Genomic DNA, 25236 nt, shown 5'->3' on the forward strand with positions numbered 1-25236 from the left:
GCTGTGACGCTGTGTGGGGGTTGAGAGGGCCTTTGACCCAACAGAAGGACACGGCCAGCTGAGCCCAGGAGAGGAGGCTGCGGGTTCCTCACAGCAAGGCTCACCTTTTGTAACCGACAGAGGCCATTCCTCTTAGCAACTGTGGTAGCTCACTCGGCGAGCATCCTCTAAGTGAATCGCTCTGTGCGTATTAGGTGCTTGGGACAGAAAGATCTGAGAGATGGTCCAGTTCACCAAATCCCTGATTTGAAGAAACTTCAGTCTACATAGAGAGACAAGGAAATGGACGATTACCGTAAAACGTGGTGGTAACAGGAGCAGGTGCAGCTGCCCTGGGACCCCGACGGGGGAGGGGCTACCTCTGTTAAACTGGGTTCATGAGCAGGTCACACCTTTCGGGGAATTCCGCTCCTCCTTCAAAACTTTCTTTTGAAAATGAATGTGATATATGTTGGGCAGATAAAATATATTATGCTCACTTTGTTAAAGATGGTGCCGCCCATGTGAGGCCTTCGCCCAGGTGATATTAATATGTGTTGAGAATCCTTGTAGCCTGGGGCTTGGTTTTGGGATTAAGCCTTTCCTACCCTTTTTGATGTGGGGTGGTACAATCCAATCATGCCTCAGAGAAGTGACTTTGTATTAGAGACTTCCCTATTTTGTATATTGGATTAGAGGTTGTGAAGCTACAATATAAAATGGGGGCAGAACGGGAGCTTGCTCTCTTGGTTCCTGGGATGATTAGCATGAGAGAGCAGAGGGAGCAGAGCAGAGAGCAGAGAAAGGCCACGTGGAGGAGGAGGCCAGGAGAGGCAGCCAAGATGGCAGAGTGCTGAGTGAGATGCCAGTTTGTGCAGAGTTTGTATCTGGGATAAGGAAGGAGATGGGGAACTGAGGAGAATAAGGCTGGTGAGCTAGAAATCTTTGATTCTAGGAAACTCGGATATATCAGTAGCTTTGTGAGAACTGAATGTGAGTGGGTTTTGGAGCCCAGTGTGTGTTTTTACTTGCCCGCCGGGTGCAAGCTAGAATTAAAGAAAATGGCCTATCAGTTTTTGGCTCCGTTGTTTCTTTACCGACTGTCCGAATCCAATGCGAACCTGCATGGGCCTGGCTGCTGTGATAGTAGTAGTGGCCGTGGCCTCTGGCTTTACAATATAACATTATGTGTAGAAGGGAAGGCGGCACAGTGTTTTCTAGTGCATGATCATGAAGAGTATATAGATGGTTTGGAGAAAAATGATCTGCATGGCCAGTCGTCGCAGCCATCAGCATGGTGGCCAGGCAGGTGCAGGTTCCCATTGGTTTCGGACAGACGGTAAAGAAACAGAGGAGCCAAAAAATGGTGGGCCATTCCTTTATTCAAGTCTCGCACCAGCAACGAGAAACACACAGGAAAAAACACTTCCCTCTCACTCAGGCTCACAAAGCTACTGACACATCCAGGTCCACAATCAGGAGAATCTTCTCTGGTTCCTTCTAGAATCAAAGGCCTCACCAGTCCCAAAGCCCCTCACCTCTGGTTCCCCATCTGCCAACATGGCTTTTTACTCAGCAAAACTGGCTTCTCTCTCTTTCCCTGCCACCTTGGCTTCTCTCTCCCTCAGCACCTATTAGCCAAACAATGGCCCTTCCCAAGCAGGAAGGTAATTCGCAATTTCACAGACCACATATACCTGCCTGGCACTGCCCAGCGCCACTGTGTAACAATAAAAGTGAGCAAACTCAAAAAAACACACAAATTTTCCAAACTCATTTGCCCAACATGACCTAAAACCTGAAAATAAGGCAAGGGGAGGCCTGTCTTTTCAACATAATGTTGGACCATTGTTTAGTAGGCCTGCCCAAGGATCACTGACTGGTCTAGGGCAGTGGTCCCCAACCTTTTTTGGGCCACGGACCGGTTTAATGTTAGAAAATATTTTCATGGACTGGCCTTTAGGGTGGGACGGATAAATGTATCATGTGACCGAGACAAGCATCAAGAGTGAGTCTTAGACAGATGTAACAGAGGGAATCTGGTCATTTTTTAAAAATAAAACATCATTCAGACTTAAATATAAATAAAACAAAAATAATGTAAGTTATTTATTCTTATTCTGCAGACTGGTACCAAATGGCCCATGGTCCGGTACCGGTCTGTGGCCCGGGGGTTGGGGACCACTAGTCTAGGGGATCCTAGAGGAATGTAAACTTTAACTCTGGGGAGGTTACAAATGAATTTGTATGTCTTGTAAAAAAGATAACCCCAAATGCCTGAGCAGGCAGTGGTACAGTGGATAGAGTGTCGAACTGGGATGCAGAGGACCCAGGTTCAAAACCCTGAGGTCACCGGCTTGAGCATGGGCTCATCTAGCTTGAGCGCGGGCTCACCAGCTTGAGAGTAGGGTCTCCGGCTTGAGCATGGGATCATAGACATGATCCCATGGTCGCTGACGTGAGCCCAAAGGTCATTGGCTTGAGCAAGGGGTCACTGTATGGCCAGTAGTCGCGGCTGTCATGGCCATTCACATGCGGGTTCTCATTGGATTCGGGCAGACGGTAATGAAACAGTGGAGCCAAAAAATGGTGGGCCATTCCTTTATTCAAGTTCATACCAGCCTGACCAGGCGGTGGCGCAGTGGATAGAGCGTCAGACTGGGATGCAGAGGACCCAGGTTCGAGACCCCAAGGTCGCCAGCTTGAGCGTGGGCTCATCTGGTTTGAGCAAAGCTCACCAGCTTGGACCCAGGGTCGCTGACTTGAGCAAGGGGTTACTCGGTCTGCTATAGGCCCACGGTCAGGGCACGTATGAGAAAGCAATCAATGAACAACTAAGGAGTCGCAACGAAAAACTGATGATTGATGCCTCTCATCTCTTTCCATTCCTGTCTGTCTGTCCCTATCTATCCCTCTCTCTGACTCTGTCTCTGTAAAAAAAAAAAAAAAAGGCTCATACCAGCCAGCAAGCAAACACACAGGAAAAACACTTCCCTCCTCATTCAGTCAGAGCTCACAAAGCCACTGACACATTCTCCAGTTCCACAACCAGGAGAATCTTCTCCGGTTTCTCCTAGAATCTGAGGCCCCACCAGTCTCAGCAGAGCTCACAAAGGCCCTCACCTCTGGTTCCCCATCTGCCAACATGGCTTCTTACTCTGCAGCACTCTGCCTTCTTTCCTTTCAAAACTTTTCTGGCAAGAAAACCTCTCCTCCAGCAAACATCAGCAAGACAATGTCCCTTTCCATGCAGGAAGGTAATTTGCAATTTCACAGACATATACCTGGCGCTGCCCAGCGCCATTTTCTAACAATAAAAGTGAGCAAATTCAAAAAAATACAAATTTTATAAACTCATTTGCCCAACAGGTCGCCCACTCTGTTGTGGTCGGCCCCCTAGTCGAGGCACATATGAGAACACAATCAATGAACAACTAAGGAGCCTCAACAAAGAATTGATGCTTCTCATCTCTCTCCCTTCCTGCCTGCTGTCCCTCTCTCTGTCTCTATGGCAAAAAAAAAAAAAAAAAAAAAAAAGAAGAAGAAGAAGAAGAAAAAGAAAAGATAGCCCAAGATTATGCTTTTATTGCCCTGTGGGGAAGTAACCAGCTTCGCATCCAATCCAATCACCTGTCCAGCACTTTCTCCAATGCCTACATAACCACTGTTTCTCTAATTCTCCCGAGAACCAGCTTTCCCAGCCTGCTAACTCCCACATCAATGAGTTAAATCAATCTTTGACCCATGTCCACTTTACATTTCTATGAGATCTTACTGGATTTACCATTTTTTGAAAATTATACTTGGACAGTACACACTCAATTACACACACGCGCGCGCACACACACACACACACACAATGCACAGGGGTAATAAAAATGGAAAGAGATTTAGCAAAATGTTACCAATGGGAATCTTCAGGTAGTTGTAGGTACTTGACATGCATATATATATATATATATATATATATATATATATATATATATATATGTATATACATGTGACTTTTATAATCAGGAAAAATGTGATAACTATTATTTTTTATATGGAGAAACAGCTCCCCACCCCAAATCTAAATACCCCATCTAAAATACCACAAATTAATAGCTAATGCAAACTGCTTCTAATCCTATCTGTGGGACAGGACACTCAGCACTTTCTGGGGATTACCTCATCACAACCTCCCTAGCACCCCATGTGGAAGGCAGTGTTACTATCCCCGCTGTACAGATGAGGGCACGGACGCCCAGGGAGTTAGCCTCAGATCATAGGTCTGAGCGGTAAGGACAGGATCCGCACCTCAGGCAGCCCTGCCCGGAGGCTGCCTGCTTAACTACCCGGCCAGACGCTGGCCTCCCACGTGGAAAAGGAAGACATAAACACATCTGCTGGGCTGCCAGGGTCAGCTCGGAGAAGGCCCTGTTCCCACCCACTCCCAGAGCACACAGTGTGCTGAGAAGCCGAGCCTGGGACTCGCCAACCTTGAATTGAATTCACATGTGACTCGCCCACACTCACAGGCAAGGGCCGGGTCTTGTTCATTCTGGAGCCTCCCATCACTCTGGGATGGGAGGCACAGGGGGTGCTGGGCCAGTGTCTCAGAACACCTCTCCACCTGCTCGGATAGCTACACTTGTTTATGCACTCTGAAAGCCAACCTCGGATTAACAGTTCACTTCATCTCTTTGTCCACAAGGGCCCCGCATAGGTGGTTTATTACCTAGATCATGAAGCAAAGGGCAGACTGGCTTCAGCAAAGGCAGGATCCGGTGTGTCGGAGAGGGCCCCAGCCTGGGACCACTAAAAGCCTCTCTGGGCCATGGTACCTTGCCTTTAAAATGGGTGGGGGGATCCCCTGTGCGGGAACCCCCCAGATGTTTCGCCAGCATCAATCTTGCTATTGCCGCCAGAGTATTTTATATGCAGCAGGCGTGGAGCCCTCACCAGCGACCCACGCCTATTGATTCTCACTAAAGCTCTTCATGTGGCAGGTCACTGCGGGCTAAATCTGTGCGGAAATTAGGTTTTGAGCGAGGAATACCACGTGATCTGGGAAGCCAAATGGGGAGGGGGCTGCAGGGGGGGGGGGAGTATGGCAGTAGGGAGAGAGGCTTCATTTAAATCGGGCTCTGGAGAACCCCTACACACCACCCCATCTGTGAGTTCATTCTGGCCAGAGGTTTACTTATTTATTTTGGTCAAATACATTTTCCTGTGTCTCTAAGCACCTGTAGACTCCGGCAGGGTTACTTGGGTAAATACTGTGTTTTAAAAGCTTCCAGATAAAAAGCTCTATTTTCCTTGATTGCACAATAAATATCCATCCAGCCTGTACCTATGGCTGAGAGGAGGCAGGAGAAAGAATAATTCAGAAATGTCAGCCGCTAAGAAAGTGTCAATATTGAAAGGCACGTCTCTAGGTGATTAATTAAGATCAATGGCCAAAAGAGCCCTCTTATAAAGACGGAACATGACACTGCTAATGAAAATGATTCTAGCCAACAGGCTGCTTCTGATTTCTGGGTGAGTTACGGCCGCTTTTGGAATCTCAGTTTCATTTATCTGTCACCTCATGGCCTGTGATGCTCAGAATGGGGTGCCTGTGGGTTCCGGGGAGACACTGAGGTGGAGTGGAGGGGAGGAGGGAGGGGAGAGGAGCAGCCCCCTATCCTAGGGGCTTCAGCACGACAGCTCCATTCTATTCCACGTTGGCTGCTGCGTGTGGAACTTTCTCTGACTTCGATGGCTACAAGTTGAACACCTCTGGACTAAATCATCCTGGGCCCTTCTCCCTTTAGTATTTGGAAAGCCCAAGATGGTCCGTCGGCTAAGAAACCCCAAGGCATTCCGGTGGCCAAATGGTTTTAATCCAAAGGCATCATGGCAACCATGGCAACACACTAACCCTGGGATGGGGTCTTCCATGCCAGGTAGCGAGCTCCTGTCCTAGCAAAAGGGTCTTCCAAGACAGACCATAAAGCCACACGCAGTAGGAGCTGGCACGCACGGAAGCACTTACATTGTCCCAGGTACTTCCCCGCTCAGTCCTCAGGGCAACCTGATGAAACGGGTGTTACTCTTCTCTCCAGTTTGCAGAGGGAACACCTCAACATCAGAGAGCTTGGGTAACCTGCCCAAGGCCACACAGCTCCCAAGCCAGGATCAAACCCCAGCAGCCTGATTCTGAATCACTGCTTATAATCTAACACCCCAGAAAACCACGGAATCCTGTGCTGGAAGGAGACTTGGGGATCCCTGGTCCATCTCTCCCATTTTACAATGGGGGGCTGAGACCCAGAGAGGGCAAGGAACTCGCCCAAGGTTCATGCTGAGTTTGTAGCAGAGCACGGTTGAAAGTCAGACTACCACCTTGAAATCCTGTTTCTTCCCACCCTTCGCCGTGGCCCCACCGGGGCAGTCAGGACAGACAGTATGGTGTGGTGGTCAGAAGCTTAGCTCAAGGGCAGGCCACCACCAAGGTGCAGACCCAGCTCTGCCGCTGATACGCTGTGCGACACACTGGGCCTCACCAGGCTCCCGCTGCTCCAGCCCTGAACTGGGAGTGAGAGGTGCACTCATCCTGCAGGGCTGTCACCAGGATTCAGCAGGACGGTGCGTTCCCATGTGCTATGTTCTCAACAAACGCTAGCTTTTCTGTCCTGGGACAGGGTGACAGGGGTGTGGGGGGCACAGAATAAAACGGATGATCCTTCTGCTGGATTTGGGACAGGAAACATAAATCCCACCACCCCTCCCCCACTGGCAGCGGGCAGACTGACCACTGCTCCTGTGTCCCCGGTCACCTCGGCTGGGGACACGGGGAGGGAGTAAGAGCAACGAGACCAACCGAAACCGCCGTGTGTCTCTAAAGTCAAGGGTGAATCATCCTCTTGGACTTTCTGTTTGGTTCTGACCTCCTGTTAATTTCTAGCTTGAAATAAAATGATATAAAGCGATGTCTCTGCAGTGCCAGGAAAAGGCTAAAAAGTAATTTCAGGTCAGCACAACAATCTGCCCAGTGAGACTGGATCCTCTCATTTGCAGAGTCTGGGGATTTAGGATGCAGAATGGACCTCATCTTGAGCATCTGAGATCCTGCATTAGACAGTGATCGCCTCTCGAAATGTAAACTGATAGCTTGGCCTCTGTTGGGAGGGAGGAAACTGAGGCTCAGAGAAGTTGAGTGATTTGGCCCTTGTCACACAGCCATGGAGCCGGTTAGGGAAAGAGACAGAGTGAGAAATAGGTCTCCTAACCTCAGGCTTTGCTCAGGTGAGAGTGGGGTGGAGTGAGGGAGATGGAAAGATGGAGGGGAGTTTGAGTGAGTTTGACTGCACACATGTCTAAGTGTGTGCAGTTAAAAGATTGTGAGCCTCTGAGATAGAAGGAAATAATTTGGGCCTTTTGAAGTTCCACCTGCACTTAAACTGAGTGAGAAGATGAAGTGGACAAGCGCAAGGGTGGGTGAGTGAGCAAGCGGGATGTGAGTGGGAGCGAGTGAATGAGGTACTAGTGAGTGGGAATCCGAGGGCTGGAGAGAGAGAGAACAAGGGGAGGAAAAACATTTGGGCCATTTTCAAATTTCCACAATTGAATAAATCAAAACAGATTGTTCTAAGACAGAGGCCATTTTGGACCACATCCCTTACACCAAAGTCAAGCCTAAACGACTCGCTAGATGCTTTCTCATAACCAATAAAAACAGCAACCGTCATGTTCCGTCATAATTAGGATTCTCGAGCACCAATGATGAGCTAGGTATAATTAACGCCCACTTTCCAGCTAAGGCTATGAGGCTTGGAGATGGGAAGTCACGGGGTCCCCACAACTCCCCACCCAAGTGGTTCCTGGAATAAGGAAGCCGGTACACAGCAAAGATCCAGTCAGCAAGCTTCTTGTGGAAGCACCATGTGCCTAAGAACTGTCCCCCCGAGACAGGGCTGCTCTTGGCTGTGTGCAGGACGGAGAAGGAAGGTACTCAGGAGCAGGGAGTCAGACAGCATGTTCCCAAGCTAGCTGCCCCACAAGGCAAAGCTGATGCCCACCTTTGCGGGAGTGCCTGGTGCCAAAACCAGTAGGTTTGGCTACTGGGAACAGCAGTCGCCACCTGGCCTGGCGCCTGTCCCTGACTGGCCGGAGGAATGCCCTGCTCTTCCATGCAAGCCAAGCCTTGCTGCACAGGGAGGAGGGCACTGCCAGCCAGAGAACTCCCATCTCCTACCACAACATCAGCAAAGGAAGCACTGGGTCCACGTGGCCATATCTCAGTAGCCACCGAGTCCCTCCTTCCAATGGGCATGAGGGGACATCACCGAGCCAGCTGCGCTCTGCCAACCGTCCATGGCCATCAGGCCTGCTGGGCACTTTCTAATTATAGTCTCATCCTAGCCCCAAAACAATCCTTTGAGGTGGGTGCTACTCTTCTCACTTTACAAATGAGTAAACCGAGGCTTGGGGAGACTAAATAGCTCATCCAAAGTCACCCAGAGAGTAGGTTTAGGCAGAGTCACGACTGAACCCCAGCATGACCAGGCGACCTCTGCTCCCTCTCACTCGCCTATCGCTCATCTGCAGAGCCGTTCTCTCTGGCGCAGGCTGGCTGTCCCCGAGGGCAGCATTTCGTCGTGAGTTCCAAACGCAAACCCGAACAAAGACCCTGAGGCAGAACGGCAGAGAGGCACAGCCCACGTAAGGAGGGCGGCTGCAGCTCGTTCCCAGCCCATTCTTGCCACACAGGGGTGTTATCAGAGAGTGAGCAAGCTCAGAGAGGTCTAGGTCCTTGCCCGAGGTCACAGAGCGAGGCTGTAGCATAGCTGGAACTTGAACTTAACTCCCCATTTTTAACCCAAGTCTCTTTGCCTCCAACCCCTGGGGCCTCTCACAACCAATTAGGAACCACTGGAAAAGCCAGAAACATGATGGTAACCATCTCAAACCTATCACGTTTGTTTTGTTTCCTCCTACGAAGTGGTGAACAGTGGAGGCGGCGCCCAGGCTGGCTGCAGGCGGAGATCTCAGCGCTGAGGAGGCTGCGGCCAAGGGCAGGCCGGTGGCCTTCTCACGTTGATCCCTGCCGATAAGACGGAGATCTCCCCTAACGCAGCTGAGACTGGTGACCTGCCATCGCTGCAGATTGCCCTCTTCCGAAGCGATGACACACACGATCCCAGGGAGAAACTCCAAAGGGAAGTCCAGCAGCAGCCCAGGAGACCTCTGGTGTCTTTCGGCTTTCTGTCTTTATTAACATTTGCAGAAAACCTCACAGTGTGTTTGGTTGCAAATGAAAACCAAGCAATCTCATTTTCTCCCTTCAACCAGGCCAGATGGTCCCCCTTCTTGTTCTTCGACCCTCACTTGATACTAGAAATTTAAAAAAAAAAAAAAAGAAAAGGGTGCTGAAAGTTCCCTAACATCTGCAAATCTGCCTTTTGAGACCATTTTGAACAAAATGTGTCCAAAACTGGGTCCTCGGGCCATTACAAGGGCATTATTTCCTCCCTCAGGACCGCTTTATTTTCCCTTCCCATGTCTCTTCCTTCCACGGGGCTTCGAGGCTCCCAGGGGTGGCGAGGAAGGTGCCCCGCAGGACTCCCCCACGGGCAGGGCAGCGAAGGCAGGACGGCACTCAGGACTGCCGGCCTTGGGAGACTCTGGCTCCTCCCAGAGGCGGCAAAACGTGTGGACTAACTAGCCCCTCCACACATCTTCCCACGAGGTCCGCCTCATCCCTCTCCCCAAACTGCTGCAGCCTCGCCCGCTGTTCCTGACTCAATCCCGCTGCTCCTTGCCCCACAGATACAGGCATCGCGGCCTTCGACCTGGCATTCACTTCAGACACAGCCCGTGGTGACTCCTTAAGGCAGGCAGAACCCGCACACACGCACCTGTGTGCACATACACGCATCATCAGCTCCTGAATTTTTTTTTGGGGGGGTGAGGGGAAGTGCTAACTTTGTTCACAGCCTCTGTTAGCTGACGGAAGAGTCCAGTGAGCTAAGATGACCTGCCACCCCCCACAGGACGGCTCTTACAATCAGTGTTTTCTAAGGAATCTCTCCCTGTACCAAGGCGGACGCTGGCCTTGGGGCATCAGGTGGCATCTGCAGTGTGACAGCCAGGAACCCTGCCAGGACCAGGAAGAGAGGGCCTCTGGCAGAGGGAGTCTGTGCGGCAGGAAAAGGCAGCTCTCTGGGTGCTGGACAGGCCCTGTCCTCCACCACTCAGCGTGGTAAGAGGACCACCGGAGTCACTCGCACAAGGGCACCACCTGGGAAGACCAAGAGAAGGAAGCGCTCCGTGTCCTCAGAGGGAGAGACAGAGGGAGCTCCGGGAAGAAGCTCGGGAGATGATAGGAGTGGGCAGAGGGCTCAGCCCGAGTGCTCTAAGATGCAGAAAAGCCCCCGTTGTGCAGTGTTGGGCTGGATGGTTAGACACTCTCTGGGTGGGCCACCGTCAGCCTCAGCTCCTCAGTAAAAGTCCAGTGCACACATGGGAGAAGGAAAGAATGAGTGAATGCCTATACCAAGCAACACCAGGAGCCCCTTCCTGCATTCAACAGAGCTCAGAGGCCAAAAGCCCCTCAGCATTGAAAAGGCTGGGGGTCTTCCCATGGTTGGGCAGACCCTTCCAGTTACTCCTGCGCTCCTCCACCACGGGGGTGAGGGACAGAATTCCATAATCTCAGAAAAGCAGGTTTCCCTACCCTAAAGTGGGTTTTAGAATTCTCACCCCAATCGGGTTGCGAGGCATCCAATGAGGTGCCGTCTGTGGGTCCAGCGCACACATAGGAGAACCCTGCTGTGCTTCTGGGGAGACGCAGGGGGGAAGAGAGCCCACGTGGCAGGGCTAGGTCACCCCACACCCGGCACGAGGCTACACAGGCCCTTGATCCAGCCTTCAATGTCCCTTTTTCCAGACTGGGAAACTGAGGCTCGAAATCTCACTCACTTACTTAACACCCCCATTCAAATGTCATTTGGACTCTCAGGTGCCTTGAGATCCCTTTCTTCTAGAAGAGCATTTAATTTTAATCTCATACATTTCTCACCAACAGACATGCACAAACTCATGCAGACAACTTCAATATATTATTATTATCATCATTACTGTTTTGCCGGAAGGACCCCATCCGTGAGCTCTTTTCTCTCTCTCCGCTCTCATGCAAACACACGCGTACCTCTCAACTCGTTATAGCAGTGTTTAAATACTGGTTGGGCCACTTAGAAACAAAAATTGCCCATTATTTAAACTCAATTACATAGCAACCACTTTTTTTTTAAAAAAATGTATTTTTATTTGAGCTCATTGTGCAGCAGCAAATCATCAGACACTTTTCTTTCTTCAAATTATTTTGAAAAGGGGAAAATTAACAAATGAAAGGGAGGAAACATTATGCATATCATCCTGGCTATTGAAAATAATGCTGACGGATTTTCCTCCTTTGCTCTTAATTTATTTAAACAACACCCCCATTTCCATCAACAACCTCGCTTGGGCTTCCTGAGTGTTCCTGAGCGCTCTTCTCCAGGGATTGCAAAGCTTTTTGGTCACAGTCCCTGGTCGAGACTTCAAGGGGAGACTCTAGAGTCAGAAGGGGACCCAGAGAACAAGCTGTCCCACTCCCCTCCCCAGTGTGTCGATGTCGGAAGCTCAAGCAGAAACGAGAGCATGTTCAAGCCCAAGCAGAACTAGGTTCTAACCTCTGACTGTCTGGACCTCAGCCCAGTGCTCTCCCCATTGCTTCAGTTGGGGAGCAGTAGAAACAGCAATTCACGGGACGGGTCTAGGCTGTGATCCAACTCTCCTTAGCAGCCCCTCCCAGCCCACTCCCCCAATTCCGTGGTTTTACCACATTCTCAGGCTTCATGGGGCCCATCAGGCTCTGAGGTTGACGCCCAGTGACCCCCTCTGGTCCCTGGGCTCAGAGGAGGGAAGCTCCCCCCTATGGCCCCAGCTCAAACCCCTGCGCTACACACCGGCCCGAGCCCCACCCCGCTCAGCGCCACACAGCACAGCACAGCAGGCAGGCAGGGCCTCCGAGTCGCCCTGTTTGCCTTGGCTCCGCAGCCTGCTTCCTCAGCAAGAAGCCACTGGAAAGGAAAATAAAACAACAACAGGAAGCCCTTTGATCTGCCAGCAGGCGGCCTAAGAGGAAGGTGGAAATCATCCTCTGCCATTACCTGCTGGCTTCCCTCTCCCAAGTTCTCTGCAAAGGGCCCGGGGTTCTTTCACTGGCCTGTGCACCTGGGTCCCCCGAGAGATGAAAGGGTCAAAGTAACATCTGTGAGGCCAACTCACTGTAGGAGAGAAGAGATGGTCATTGACCCAGCTAGCCACTCCCCAACAGGTGGTCTCCACAGGCTGGGGAGCGTCAGGAAAGAGGTATGTGCAAGAAAGGTCTTCCCGTCTGTCACTCGGGGCCTCGGGCAAAGCATCACGGCTATCCACGTAGTAACACTAGGCATCCTCATGAAAGGGTGTGCGAAGTAAGAGACAGGAGAGGTGGGCATATCCCATACCCCGTGCAGCGGGGGGATTCAGCCGGTTTGCACCGGTTCGGCAGAACCGATACCTAATTTTTTTGTCGAGTTTGGTGAACCGGTTGTTAAAATGGCACTTGTCATCAGGGTTCTCTCTAAGGTGGGCGCCTGGGCAGCCGCCCAATGTGGAAATCACAAATAGACATTCCTTATTCTTTTTTAACGTTCATCTGTGCAACAGCATGTTCTAAGCGCCCGTAGGAATATCCATTCCATCCATAGTTGAAAAAAATTCCAAGTGAGGACACCAGTCAAGAAGCAATATGGAAGCATCTTAAATAACAGTTTTATTGTTTTTCATCAGGTGTTATTTAATACTTTTTCATTAATATTTTAAAACTCTTATAACATAATCTAGTTTTGTGTACCTCTTTTATTGTTCTTTAAGTATTAAATGAATGAAATAATAAACTACCTTTTGGTATATCAGGGTTTGTTTTAATACTTAAAACTTATGAGGGCAGAGAACCAGTTGTTAAATTATTTGAATCCCACCACTGACCCCGTGGTCCTCCCTGAAGGCCCCCACTGCCTCCGGAAACAGTTCTGCTCACTCTGGTAGCCCCTACTCAAGCCCCCTTCCGTCTCTTGGCCTGAAGACAGGCTAGGATCTGGATGGTGATGTCCCCAGGAGTAACCCTCCGCCCATTAGAGATGGAAGTTAGTGGTCACTTGCTGGGGTGACTCTGAGGTGAGCTCCACACCATCCCTGGGAGGGTCCCCAGTGGGAGGGAACCCCAGTTACCCACAAAGATAGGCTCTCACTAGCGTACCTTTGATTGGCTTTCCTCTCCTCCCTACCCACTCACCCTCGGCGACCAACCTCATTTTTAAACTATTTGCACCCAAATCCTTGCTCACCGTAAGCTTTTGGAGACAACCAGCTGAAACAAGGCAGAAGGGTGTGTGCTAACGCAGAACAAGTGAAAACTCGCAAGATGCAGAGCACAAGGTATGGAAATCACTAGGACTATAAAACGGAGGGTGCCGTACCACGGATGTGCTCACTCACAGCCAGAACAATTCCAGAGCGACGGGGAAGCTGCTAACACTGGTTGTCCCTGGGCAAGGACGCTGGGTTAAGGCTGAGAGTCAGGTTCCATTGAATTTGCTTTTGTTCTATTCCCATAGTTTCTGCTTATTTTCTTCCCAAGCCTTTCACCAGTCACACATGATTCTTTTCAAAGAGCTTCTGAGAACTGGAAAATCAAATAAGTGACCAATGTAGGGGGAGAAAATCCTGGACTCATTCATCTCTCTCACTTCCTGGGGCCTTCTCACTTCCTTCCCACCCCTTTGCGCCCAGGCGAGAGGCCTCTGAGACTTCTGGGTCCTGATTTCTGCCCCACTCTGCATTAAAATACAAACTTGCTCCCAGAGGGATGGCCCTGGTGTCCTGCAGAGGAGCGAGCCAGGAAACAGAGCATCTAATAGTCAAGAGTGGGCTCCAGGGGTCAAACCACCAGCATTTTCATTGCTGCATTCCTGCTTACCTGCTGTGTGACCTTAGGCAAGTAACCTAACCTCTCTGTACCCCATTTTTCTCAAGCATAAGATGAAGATAATCATAGTACCAAATTAGAAGGCATTATAGAAAAATTGTGTCCTCCCCCCCAAATTCGTATGTTAAAGCCCTAACCCCAGTATCTCTGACATGTAACTGTACTTGGAGATAAGGCCTTTAAAGAGGTAATTAAGTTAAAATAAGGCTTTAGGGAGGGCCATAATCTAATCTAACTGGTGTCCTATGAGAAATGATCTAGACACCCAGGAGACGCCAGGGATGAACACACACAAAAGAGAGACCGTGCAAGGACACGAGAAGGCAGCCATCCGCAAGCCGAGGAGAGAGACCTCAGAAGAAACCAAATCTGCTAGCACCCTGATCATGAATTCTAGCCTCCAAAATAGTAAGAAAATAAATCTGACTGAATTAATTTACTTAATCCTTACAACTCGATAAATTAGGCATTGTTTTTAGTCCCATTTTATGGATGAGAAAATGAGGCACAGAGAGGCTGAGTGGCTAGCCCAATGCTGCAGAGCTGAGGAGTGGTGGAGCTGGGACTGGAAGCCGTCCTATTGGACAAGATCAGACCTGTAAGCGCTGGGCACACGATGAGTGCCCAATACATGTTCGCCACGCCCATTACCCAAAACAGCCTGCAAAAGATGGAGCTGCAGGCCCTGGCCGGTTGGCTCAGCGGTAGAGCGTCGGCCTGGCGTGCAGGGGACCTGGGTTCGATTCCTGGCCAGGGCACATAGGAGAAGCGCCCATTTGCTTCTCCCCCCCTCCCCCCCTCCTTCCTCTCTGTCTCTCTCTTCCCCTCCCGCAGCCAAGGCTCCATTGGAGCAAAGATGGCCCGGGCGCTGGGGATGGCTCCTTGGCCTCTGTCCCAGGCGCTAGAGTGGCTCTGGTCACGGCAGAGCGACGCCCCGGAGGGGCAGAGCATCGCCCCCTGGTGGGCGTGCCGGGTGGATCCCGGTCGGGCGCATGCGGGAGTCTGTCTGACTGTCTCCCCCCGTTTCCAGCTTCAGAAAAATACAAAAAAAAAAAAAAAAAAAAAAAAGATGGAGCTGCAGAGGAGAAAATGAAGCAAGGCACTTCCTGAGCACCTGCCAGGTTCCCAGGACACAGGGGTGAGCAAAGACAGACAAGGACCCTGCCCTCTGGGAATTTAAACTACAGTGAAGGAGATGGACATTAACTAATCACCCAGACAAGTCAACAATCACCCATTAAGGAGGGGATGATGGAGCAATCAGAGTCAACAGGTGGGGATTTGCCCCACTCAAGGAGTCAAGGAGGACTTCCCAGAGGAGGTGATACAGGGGCTGGGATCCAAAGAATGAGGAAGAGTGAGGTAGCTAAAGAGGGAGGGAAAAGCATTGCAGGAAATGTTGGGGAGAGCATACAGAGTGGCCCCGTGTGGGTGGCAGCAAGAGAAGTAAGCAAAGTGACAGGTGGGCCGGAGTCGAGGGAGGCCAGCTTGGATGGGGGAGAGGGCAGAGGCTTCAGGAGAGCATCTGAACCCAAGTGAGAATCCATTGAGGGATTTCCGGCCAGGCGGCTAACATGATCATGTTACACAACAGATGTTTTCCCTAACAAAGTGTGTAAGTTGAACTTTGAGAAATCAAATTTTATTTTTAAGGCGGTAGGGATCGGCGGGAATCTGAGAGTTCATTTGTCTGTAAATTGAATGAGGACCCTCTCTGCTCCAGCTGGCATTTTACAGCTCTGAGCAGCCTCGAGTGAGGTATACCCGTTAGGCAGTAACCCTGCAGAAGGACTGACCTCCCTTCCATTTGTTGAAGTGTGGGGAGTTTCAAAGTGCCACATTCAACCCTAAGAGAAACATTTATTCATTTTAAGCTTATTTTATCTTTATAAAAACCCTATATGGTAAAACGGTGGCACAGAGAAGTAATTGTTAAAGGTCAAGATACGTAGCTGAACTGGGATTTGAACCCAGGCTGTTACGATCAGAAGCCACACTCCTAATTTGAACCCAGGCTGTTCTGTTCAGAAGCCGCATCCCTAATCCTCAATGGCATCGTGCCCCCTCTGCTTTCACTGCGTGGGGCTGAGGCTGCATGTCTGAACCCTCTGGGCCCCCTTGGGATGGGCTCTGGAGCTGGGAACCATCTGTTTTCCCTCCTAGACCCCCTCCTTATGCAGAAATGCCCAGATGCTGCCCTGGAGAGAGAAGCCCAACTTGCAAGTGACCGTGATTTCCAGCAGTAAAGGTGAACCCAGGATGAATAGCACGTGAGAACAATGCATCTCACCCAGAGACTCTCAACCCGAGAGGAGACGGAGATGGCGGGCAACTCGGGCAAGACATGGGGAAAGAAGGAAGGCAAGTGGGGCCTTTCATACAGTCGTTTCAAATCATTATTTCTAGAAAACATTCTACCTGCAATTGGCTACGATTCCTATACGTTGCTGTCTATACTATACTGCTGTTTCCTGAGCCCAGACTGAAGGCCCAGCCTCTTTCCAGGCCTGTCAGGAAGGAGCAAACAGACAACGGCATCTGACAAATGTTTGGCTGTGGACGAAGCGTGTGGATGCAGAAGTTTACCTCCGCTGATGCTCATAACCAGGCCACGAGGTAGGAGAAATCCCTACTTTATGGATAAGAAAACTGAAATGAACAGAGATTGATTTACCGATCATTTGCTAGGTATATAGTTATATGAATGTGGGCACATTACTTCACGTCTTTGGGTTGGTTTTCTTGGTTGTAAAATGGGGCAATGATAGTACGCACCTGTTACGAGTTGAACTGTGAACCCCTACAAGACATGCTGAAGTTCTACCTCCTGGTACCTGTGAAAGTGAACTTATTTGAAACAGGGTCTTTACAAATGTAATCAAGTTAAGATGAGAGCATTAGACTCCAATCCAATAAGACTGATGTCCTCATAAGAGAAAAGACAGACACAGGGGGGTAGCATGTGATGGCAGAGGAAGAGATTGGATGGGTGTGTCCACTAGCCAAGGAACGGCAAGGATTGCCAGTAGCCACCAGAAACACGAAGGAGCCAGGAAGCCCTGCCAACACCTTGTTCTGGATTCCCAGCCTCCAGAACTGTAAGAGAACAAGTGTCCGTTTTGTTACGCCCCCAGTGTGTGGCACTTGTTACAGCAGCACTGGGAAACTAATACACCACCTCATGGGGCTACTGGGCTGGTCCAGGCCCCACCCCCGTGTTAGAGTGGCAGGGCTGCAGAAGCTGCTGAGGTCTGGGGACAAGAGTGAACGAGGTGTTTCGGGGACCCTGTGGTGTCGGACTCACAGACCTGACTGGGCTGTATGCCTGCCAGCAATTCCCCGAGAAGCCAGGGGTCAGCGGTGCCTCCCTCTAGTGTCTTAGCAGCAGCTGCAGTGGAAGGTCAGCATCTGCAGTATCCCCAGAAACAAGGGGCCATTATACCCAGGGGGACAATGGGTCACCTTAGAATCAACCTCTCCCAAAGACCACTGCCCTCTGGTTCCTGTGGGTGCTTTCAGGGGAACGGTTCATCTCTATTTTTCTGAAGCTGTTTACGTTTCGGCTGGAGAAGCACCTCATCCCTTTGGGGGCTTAGAACCACCAGCAGATGAGCGAGCGTCCCAGGCCTGCCCTCCTGGTAGGAGCCCTAAATATCAGGCGCCAGGTGGCGGTGGGGCTGCTCCCCCAGGAGGCTGAGAGGCACTTGGCCAGCAAGCGCACTGCAATATGTCCCGGCCAGAGGGACAGCAGCATGGGAGGGGGCCTCTCTCAGCAGCACCCCCAGGCCCTGCGCCCACAATGGCAATTAGACATGAAAAGATGGGCCTAAATCCAAGGGCCAGCGCTCCAAATTCTTCTCCCATTTCAAATAGAAGCCTTATTAGTTCAACATGATAGCTTAGCCGAGGCCATGGGGGATGGGAGCCCAGTCCTTCTTCGTCCAGCATTACGGGTGGGTGCGCTGAGCTGCGTCTAGCCTCCCGTCAGCACTGGTCCCTTGCCAAGGCATGTCTTCCTTCTTCCTCAATAGGGAGAGGAGAGATATGCAAACATGTTGACACCTACTATGACGCTGACCCCCGGCACCTGTTTAGCTTTATAGCTTTCCTCTATTCTTCCCATTTTACGGAGGAGAGCTGTGAGGCTCAGAGCGATGAACAAGTTCCAAGTAGAAGAGTCAGGATTCAAACCTAGGTCTGGCCATCTTATTGTCCACAGAAAAATAGGGCTGGAGACCCTCATCAGGACCCCTCTTCTTCCCTGCCCAATCCCACAAGGGCGAGCACAGGGCTGCACAGAGGGGACAGGTAACATATGTATCCTCATGTGCCATTGGGGGGGCACCCCAAAGCTTGCATGCACAGCAGTTCCCAAAGCAGTGTATGTGGTGCCCAGACTCCTGTGGCTCTCACTATGAACAGCTAAAGCTGATTGCTCTCACCTCAGGACCTGCGCTTCACCCCCAGCTTCCAGACCGTTCCTGCAGCCTCCCCTCCCCAGCCCTTTCTTCTCCTGCCCCAGGCACACACAGAAGATGAATACAGAAGCTCCACACTATTAGGGTAGGGGACACGAAAGTAAGACAAAAGAAAGTTCTGGAAGAAGTTTTCCAAGTAGTAATTTTCAAAAGCCAAAGGAGATCATGGGAGCAATGGGCTGAAGGCCAAGGGCCTGGCTTTGTGTTTCTGCTGTGTATTCATTCACTCGCCAGTCCCTTGGCCTCCCTGAGCACCCCTCCCTCCAGAGCATTATGGGTACTATACGGTCTGCCCATGTACATACACAAAGATCATTTCCATGTAGCAGCCTATAAGCTATAAAGAGCAATGTACATCAGGGATTATAAGAAAAGGAAGCTTCCATGTTTAAAGGACTCCATACTAGTTCTATACTAGAAGCTTTAAATGCATCATCTCAATTAATCCTCTATTCAGGAAATGTAAACGCAGGGAGTTAGTGCTCAGCAAATATGCACTAGCTTCCTTATAGTCTCAGCCACCCTTGCAGCTGGTTGGGGGCCAGCTGTCTGTTCTGATCAAGGTACTGGACCTGCAGTGATGATGTGTGTTGCCTCTTGGCTGAAGCAGTTGAGTGTTAAGTTTGCCTTTTTCACGCCTCTTTTCTCTTCTGCAGTAACTGTGGGTGCCACATAATCTAGAAGGTACAGCTACAAAAATGGTACAGTCTCTATCAGCCTGGGTCCCTGAATAACCATGTGGAGTGGAGATCCGTGTTAGACAAATAATGGGAGAGAGACTCGAACCTGCTGTGTGGAGCCGCTGAGAGTTTGGGGTCATGTGCTGCGGCAGCTAGTGTTACCTGGCTTGGTCAGTATCATTGCTGCTGTTATACTGATTTTCACAGATAAGGGAACCAGAGCTATATAGCCAGTGAGTGGCAGAAACAAGATGCAAATGCAGATCTGTGACTCCAACACACATTCTCTTTAAATTACAGCCTTTTGTTGCTTAATAAGATCATTCCCCTCCTGGACGCAGTCTTGCCAAAAAAAAACTCCTACCCCTCACTGTCCCCAGGATGGCTGAGAAATCAATGCCGGATGAAGAGGGAATCTTGTAAGGCATTCTGAGCCTGGAAGATGATCAAACGCAGGAAGAAGGAGGTCTGCCTGAATCTCAGGGACGTCTTCCCTGGGGCTTCAGGGCTCACAGGAGGTTTTGATACAAGAGGAAAGATCACATAGCGGTTTAGAGCACGGGATAGGGAATCAGATCAACCTAGGAACACATCCCAGCCCCACTCCTTACTCTCTTGATTTTTCTGAGCCTTACTTTCTAATCTGTAAAATGGGGACAATATCTGAACCAACCTTGAGGTTGGAGGTGAGGAAAAGTATTAGCTAGCTCCTGGCTGTCAGGGAGCACTCTTCAAAGTGTCTGCCACCATGAAAATCATGACTGAGATGGCTCAGAGCACCAGCCTTGCTAGAGGGAGACCAGCAGAGGTACAACTAGGGAGGACGCCCCAGCCAGGACGGCTGCTAGAGCCCAGAATCTCAAACTGCAGACCTGGCCCGGCCCACGTCCTTGCAACAGACCCAGGGGCAGAACACGGAGAGAAGCAGGGTCAGCCAGGCATAAGGCAACATAGCAGAGGAGCCCAATTATTCATTTTAAAGTCGAAAGTGTCTTCCAGGAGGATGGCCTTTTATTTGGGTGAATCTGGGGGGTTGTGAATCAGCTTAAACTCATTATCTGAACATATGGTCTTTGTACTCTGGTTCAGGGTGGGAAACAAAGGGTGGAAGGAAAGGATGGGCAAATATGAGCTGATGAAATATCATCTCTCAAGTGCCAGAAACCGGGATATTTTCAGTGACGTCAAATTGGGCTTCCTGCCACAGGGATAGGACTATCGTGAGAATACTCACAAGACTTTAACTCAGGAGTCCTCAATGAAGCAGGGGGAAAAGGGAAGAAAACAAAAAAGCAATTTATTTTACGTAGCCTTGTCTTCCATCTCCAAAGCAGACACACACACACACACACACACACACACACACACACACACACACACAGTGCCCCAGAAGATCAGAGCTGGGAAGGACAAAGTTGATCTCCCCACGTCACAGTAACAACAATAACAACGATTGTGATAACAATAAAGATTGTGAATATCTACCGAGCATTTACCACATGCCAGACCCTGTGCTAAGTGTTTTATATGTTTCATCTCGTTGACTATTCACAACAATCTGAAGTAGTATTAGGCATTTTACATATCAGGAAACTGAGACACCAGACATTGAATAGCCTAGGGTTGCAGAGCTAATAACTAGGAGAAAGCCAACATTCAAACTCAGGCAGGCTAACCACCATGCAATGCTGCCTTCACAGAAATAGGGAAACCAACACTCAGAGAGGTGCGGTGACTCGCTCAGGGTCCCACAGCTCCATTTGTAACAGAACCAGAGCTAGAACACCAGTCTTGCCAACTCCTGGTTCAGTAACCATTCCACTCCATCCTGTTGCCTCTTAGTCTTCACACACATACACACAACAGTGAACATGTCTCTGCTCATCTCCAAGTCGTTTAAATCACCAATTAAGGCAGCAGTCTGGGGTGCAGACAAGGGGTCAGGGTTGGACCTTAAGTGCCGAGATGAAAGATGAAAAGACCTGCTTTGCCAGCTGCAAACACTGGGGCGCATCGTCTCACTCTCTCTTATTTTAATAAGTGTTTCATTATCTGCTCCCCCTCCCTCGCTCAGAGCGCTGATGCGGGTCCAAGGTGCCAGGCTGTGCGGCAGGAGGAGCCCAAGCTGGCAGGTTGCTCAATGGCATCAGGTTGCAGAAATACCCGCTCAACCCATAATCTGCTCCTGGGAGGCAGGGATGGAGGTGGGGGGGGCAAAGTGCTGGTTTCCAAGGCCCCTCCCTTTGCTGTATTCCAGCTGAGCATGAACAAATGTTCCTGATTTTCTTCTCAAGGGCTGATGAAATAGTCCAGAAGAGCAGCTCTCTGGAAAGAGGGGTCCCTAAAAGGGGTGGCCCAGCCACCAACATGTGCTTCTCCCAGAGAAGGGGAGAGAGTGAGCGCTGGACAGGCATCAGGAGAAAACTGACGTGAGAGCCCGCAGACGGATTTGGGACTCCCAGCAGGCACTGACATTACCCCGGCACTGAAAACTGATGGAGGCCAGGAGCCTGGTTCGCTTTGCTATGTAGGGTGGGACAGGAATGGGCAAGACAGCCTGGAGAGGCGCCCTCCACTGGCGCAAAGGCAGAGCAGGGCTGCCTAGCACCCTAAGAGGTTAAAAAGACTCTTCTGCCTTTAAGTTGCAAAGCCCCTTATATCTCCTGGTCCAGCACCCTCATTCCACAGGCTAGGAATGCAGGTTCAAGAGGAGAAAGTGACCCACCGAAGGTCACACTTGATGATCCAGAAGAGCTGGCTTCCGAATGTGCCATTTGCTCCCTTTGCTCCCTTCCTGGCCGTCTCCCAAGAATCTCTGCCAGGAGCCCCTTGCTTTGATACCCTCTGGCACACTTGTCTCTGCCCAGGACCCGTCCTCCAACCCACCCTTCAGACCATTAAGACCTCGTTCAGTAACTCAAGGAGCTGTTTCCAAGCTCACGTGGAATTTTTTCTTGGGTGGCACTTTTTGGAACAATCCAAGGTGTTCTAACTCCAGATGAACTTCTGCTTCTAGAAGGCTGTCAGTCACAGGCTGCATAAAGATATTGCCAAGGGTCAGGCATTTGAAAGTATTTGGGGATAGGGTGACAAGGACACAAAGTAACCAAGACTTGAAATTTTGCTGAATCAGAGATCTCAGAGTTTTTCCGGGAGCAGCTGAGTCTACTACACAGGACATGCTAAGCTGAAACCTGGATGTCAGCAGCCCCGGGGTCTCAGTTCCCTCTTCTCTTCAGGGCACGTGGGGAGGCAGGGACAGAGAGAATGGGTGGAACACAGGAGCTGCCGGCCCTCTGGGGCCCTGTGCTCACACCCAGGTTCCAAGGGCAGGGCTGACTGTTCCGGGCAGGATTCCCTCCTCAGAAAAACAAGTCACTAAAAACAAAACCGAAAAACCCTTTTGTTTTCTGGCCCGTGGAATGTCTTGAAGACACATCCAGAGACAGCGGTTCCTCCACCCTTTCCTCTGTCCCTGCACTCTTCCTCCTCTTCTATTCAAAATAAAAATCCTGCTGATCTCTCTTTAGGGCAACTCCATCCTGAAGCATGTTGGGAGCATCTAACAAAAACACTGGGTGGGCTACACGGAAAGCAAGAACCTCAACTCTCAGGGTCCTCCCCGTTTCCATCACCTCCACAGGGCACTCAGGGGACACAGGCGGGGGGGGGGGCTGCCCAATGAGCACAATTTCTAGTCAAGAGAAGGATGAAAACTTCCTCGGCCACCGCAATCTTTCAGTTGGGGTGCAGGGGGGGAGGGAGGAAATGAAAGAAAAAGAGGCAACAGACTCTTCAGTGTCCCTTCAATGTTGAACAACCCCACACATGACAATGTAGACACTCTTCACAGACGCCAGCAGCCACCTTGCTCCCTAAGGCATCAGCAGGGACACAAAGACTCAACACACAGGGTGCCTGAGGTCCAACCAGGGCAAGCATAGCAGGTTTCCACCAATAATTGTGAAATGACCAAATAAATGCGGCCTGTAGACCACAGATTGGGGGGAACGAAGGGGCGCCTATTGACTGAGAAATTACCATTTAAGCCTGGACTCCGTAAGTCTTTAAGGGTCCCCCACATGCCCACCTTGTGCCTCCAGTTTATTTGCGCCCAGAGAGAGTATGGATAGGAGAGGATATGACATACCGGAAGACCCAGATCCGGGGAACAAAGGTACAACTTTTACAGAGAGGGTGCATTCAGAGGTTTGGGTTTCAGACTACAAAGAAACCTCAAAAAAGTTAATTTGCCCATTCATTTTCTCCACACGAATTTGCTGTTAGTGTACAGTTTGTCTCGTTCTTGTTTTTCTGGCCATGACATTTTTATTCACCAATACACTCTGCCAACCGCCCTCCCCCCCAAGAAAAACCACCTCCTGACAGCCAAGCTTTCTAGCACACGATGCCGTTACATCTGAGGCACCCCGGCCTCATACTGGAACCTTTCCCCCAGTCTGGCTGTGCGCTGGGGTGCTCCTTCCTGCGGGGCCCCGCTTCTGTTAGAGGGTCTGTGGTTGGCTGTCATGGATTTCGGTACATTTATCTCAAAGGAACCAGGACTCGCCTTCCTATGGGTGAAAAGGCCAGGGAAGGGCGCCCCCTGGCGTGAGCCAACTCACCTCAATCCGGCCGAGTCCCAAAGCCGGCGTGAACCCACCCGAGCCCGCCAGCTCTCCAAGCGGCCTCCCATTACACCCCCTAAATCTGGACATACCTGAGCTTCGGGTCCTCCGAGCACCTTACGGAATCTCTGCTTCCCCAAACTGCACGCACCGTGTAGGGGATTAAGGAAAGGGTGGCGCCCCGAAGGAAAGGGTGGCGCCCCCGTCCCGCCCCGCTGCCAGGGACCCCGAAAGCGGTAGGCTCTCAGTGCCCCTGATGGGCCCAGTAACCCGCCCAGCTCAGATCTTCGCTCTTAATCCCTAGTCCCTACCTGCCCTCCTACAGAGTGGCGTGGCGAGCACACCCTCCCTCAGGGGGCAGCCCTCGCTGAGACCCCAACCTCGTAACCACACCTGCCACCCTCCGCCGTTCCCCTGGAGCCCCACACTCACCCATCCAGGGCTCTCAGAGCCGACCGGCGCTGCACCTGTCCGCGGGGAAGCCCCAGCCCTCGGCGGATTCCGAGCAGGGATTAGAAGCGAGCACGTCTCCCCTGGCCCCTCCTCATGCTGGTTTAAGTAAAACTTGGTTCCAGGGCTTCCCTGGGACCGTCTTGGGATCCCCCCAATTCTACCCCTACCCCACCCACCGTGCCCAACAATCTCCCAGGAGGAGCGCGCGTGGAGTCTCCAAGTCCCCGGGCGTAGCGGCGAGACGCACTGAGTAAAAGATGCCGGGCCCCCTACCTTTCAGGGGCAGCGGCCGGACCCCGCGCCAACTCCCGGCCGCGGGGGAAACTTTCCCCGGGCAGATAGGCGCTCTCGCAACTTGCAGGGCGCCTGCTGCCTTCCTGGCGGCGGCGTGTCTGGGGACGCGCTGGCGCGCGGTGGCGGCGACCGCGGCGGCTGCGCTCGCTCGGGGTTCGGGCGGCCTCGCGCGACTCCGCTGTGGACCGCTCCACGCTACGTCCGCCCCGCAGCCTGGAGCCCCCGAGATGCCGGCGGCAGCTGCAGCCGCCAGTCCGCCCGCCCGCCGGCCCCACCTCCCAACCACCGCTCGGTCCCTCCCTCTCTCCCGCGCCCCCTCCCCTCCCCAAACCTCCTCCCCTTCGTGAAGTCTCCAGTCGCCGCCGCCACTGCTGCCTTGGCGGCCTCCGTGAAGGCACGTCTCCTCCGGCGGGCTGCCCGTTGCCTCCTCCCTGCCTTGGTCTCCGCATTCAGTCTTGCGTCCAGGCCTTGCTCTGGGGGTGGGATGGGGGGGGGGGGGGACTGGGGCCAACTTCTGCCCCTCTCTTCTTCCTTAGCACCCTGTCCGCCTCCTGTCTCTGCTTATGGGCCCACTTTGGTTGAGGACGTGGGCAGAATGGCACGCTAAACTTGGAGTATTTGTTCCAAGGCAACTGCCCCCTTGACCCAATTGCAGGGTTGAAAGGGGGTGACCCTTCCATCCG

At 51.4% G+C, this 25236-nt stretch overlaps 1 protein-coding gene across 9 annotated transcripts in view; it reads right to left on the bottom strand.

The window, feature by feature from the left end:
* The window catches only part of TSPAN18 (tetraspanin 18), a 186651-nt gene extending 161840 nt beyond the window's left edge, over positions 1-24811 (bottom strand). For 5 of the 9 annotated variants that reach the window (XM_066362846.1, XM_066362854.1, XM_066362841.1 and 2 more), the window contains exon 1: positions 24533-24810. Coding sequence is in view for 1 of the 9 variants with exons in the window: in XM_066362822.1 (XP_066218919.1) it covers positions 24239-24242 (4 nt within the window). In the remaining 8 variants the exon portion in view is untranslated. Of the gene's footprint in view, positions 1-24238; positions 24337-24532 lie in introns of those variants that run through there. The other 4 variants (XM_066362876.1, XM_066362859.1, XM_066362822.1 and 1 more) reach the window with 3 other exon arrangements.
* Between the last annotated feature and the right edge of the window lie 425 nt (positions 24812-25236).

This window comes from Saccopteryx leptura, chromosome 1 (genome assembly GCF_036850995.1).
Source record: "Saccopteryx leptura isolate mSacLep1 chromosome 1, mSacLep1_pri_phased_curated, whole genome shotgun sequence".
Lineage (NCBI taxonomy): Eukaryota > Metazoa > Chordata > Mammalia > Chiroptera > Emballonuridae > Saccopteryx > Saccopteryx leptura.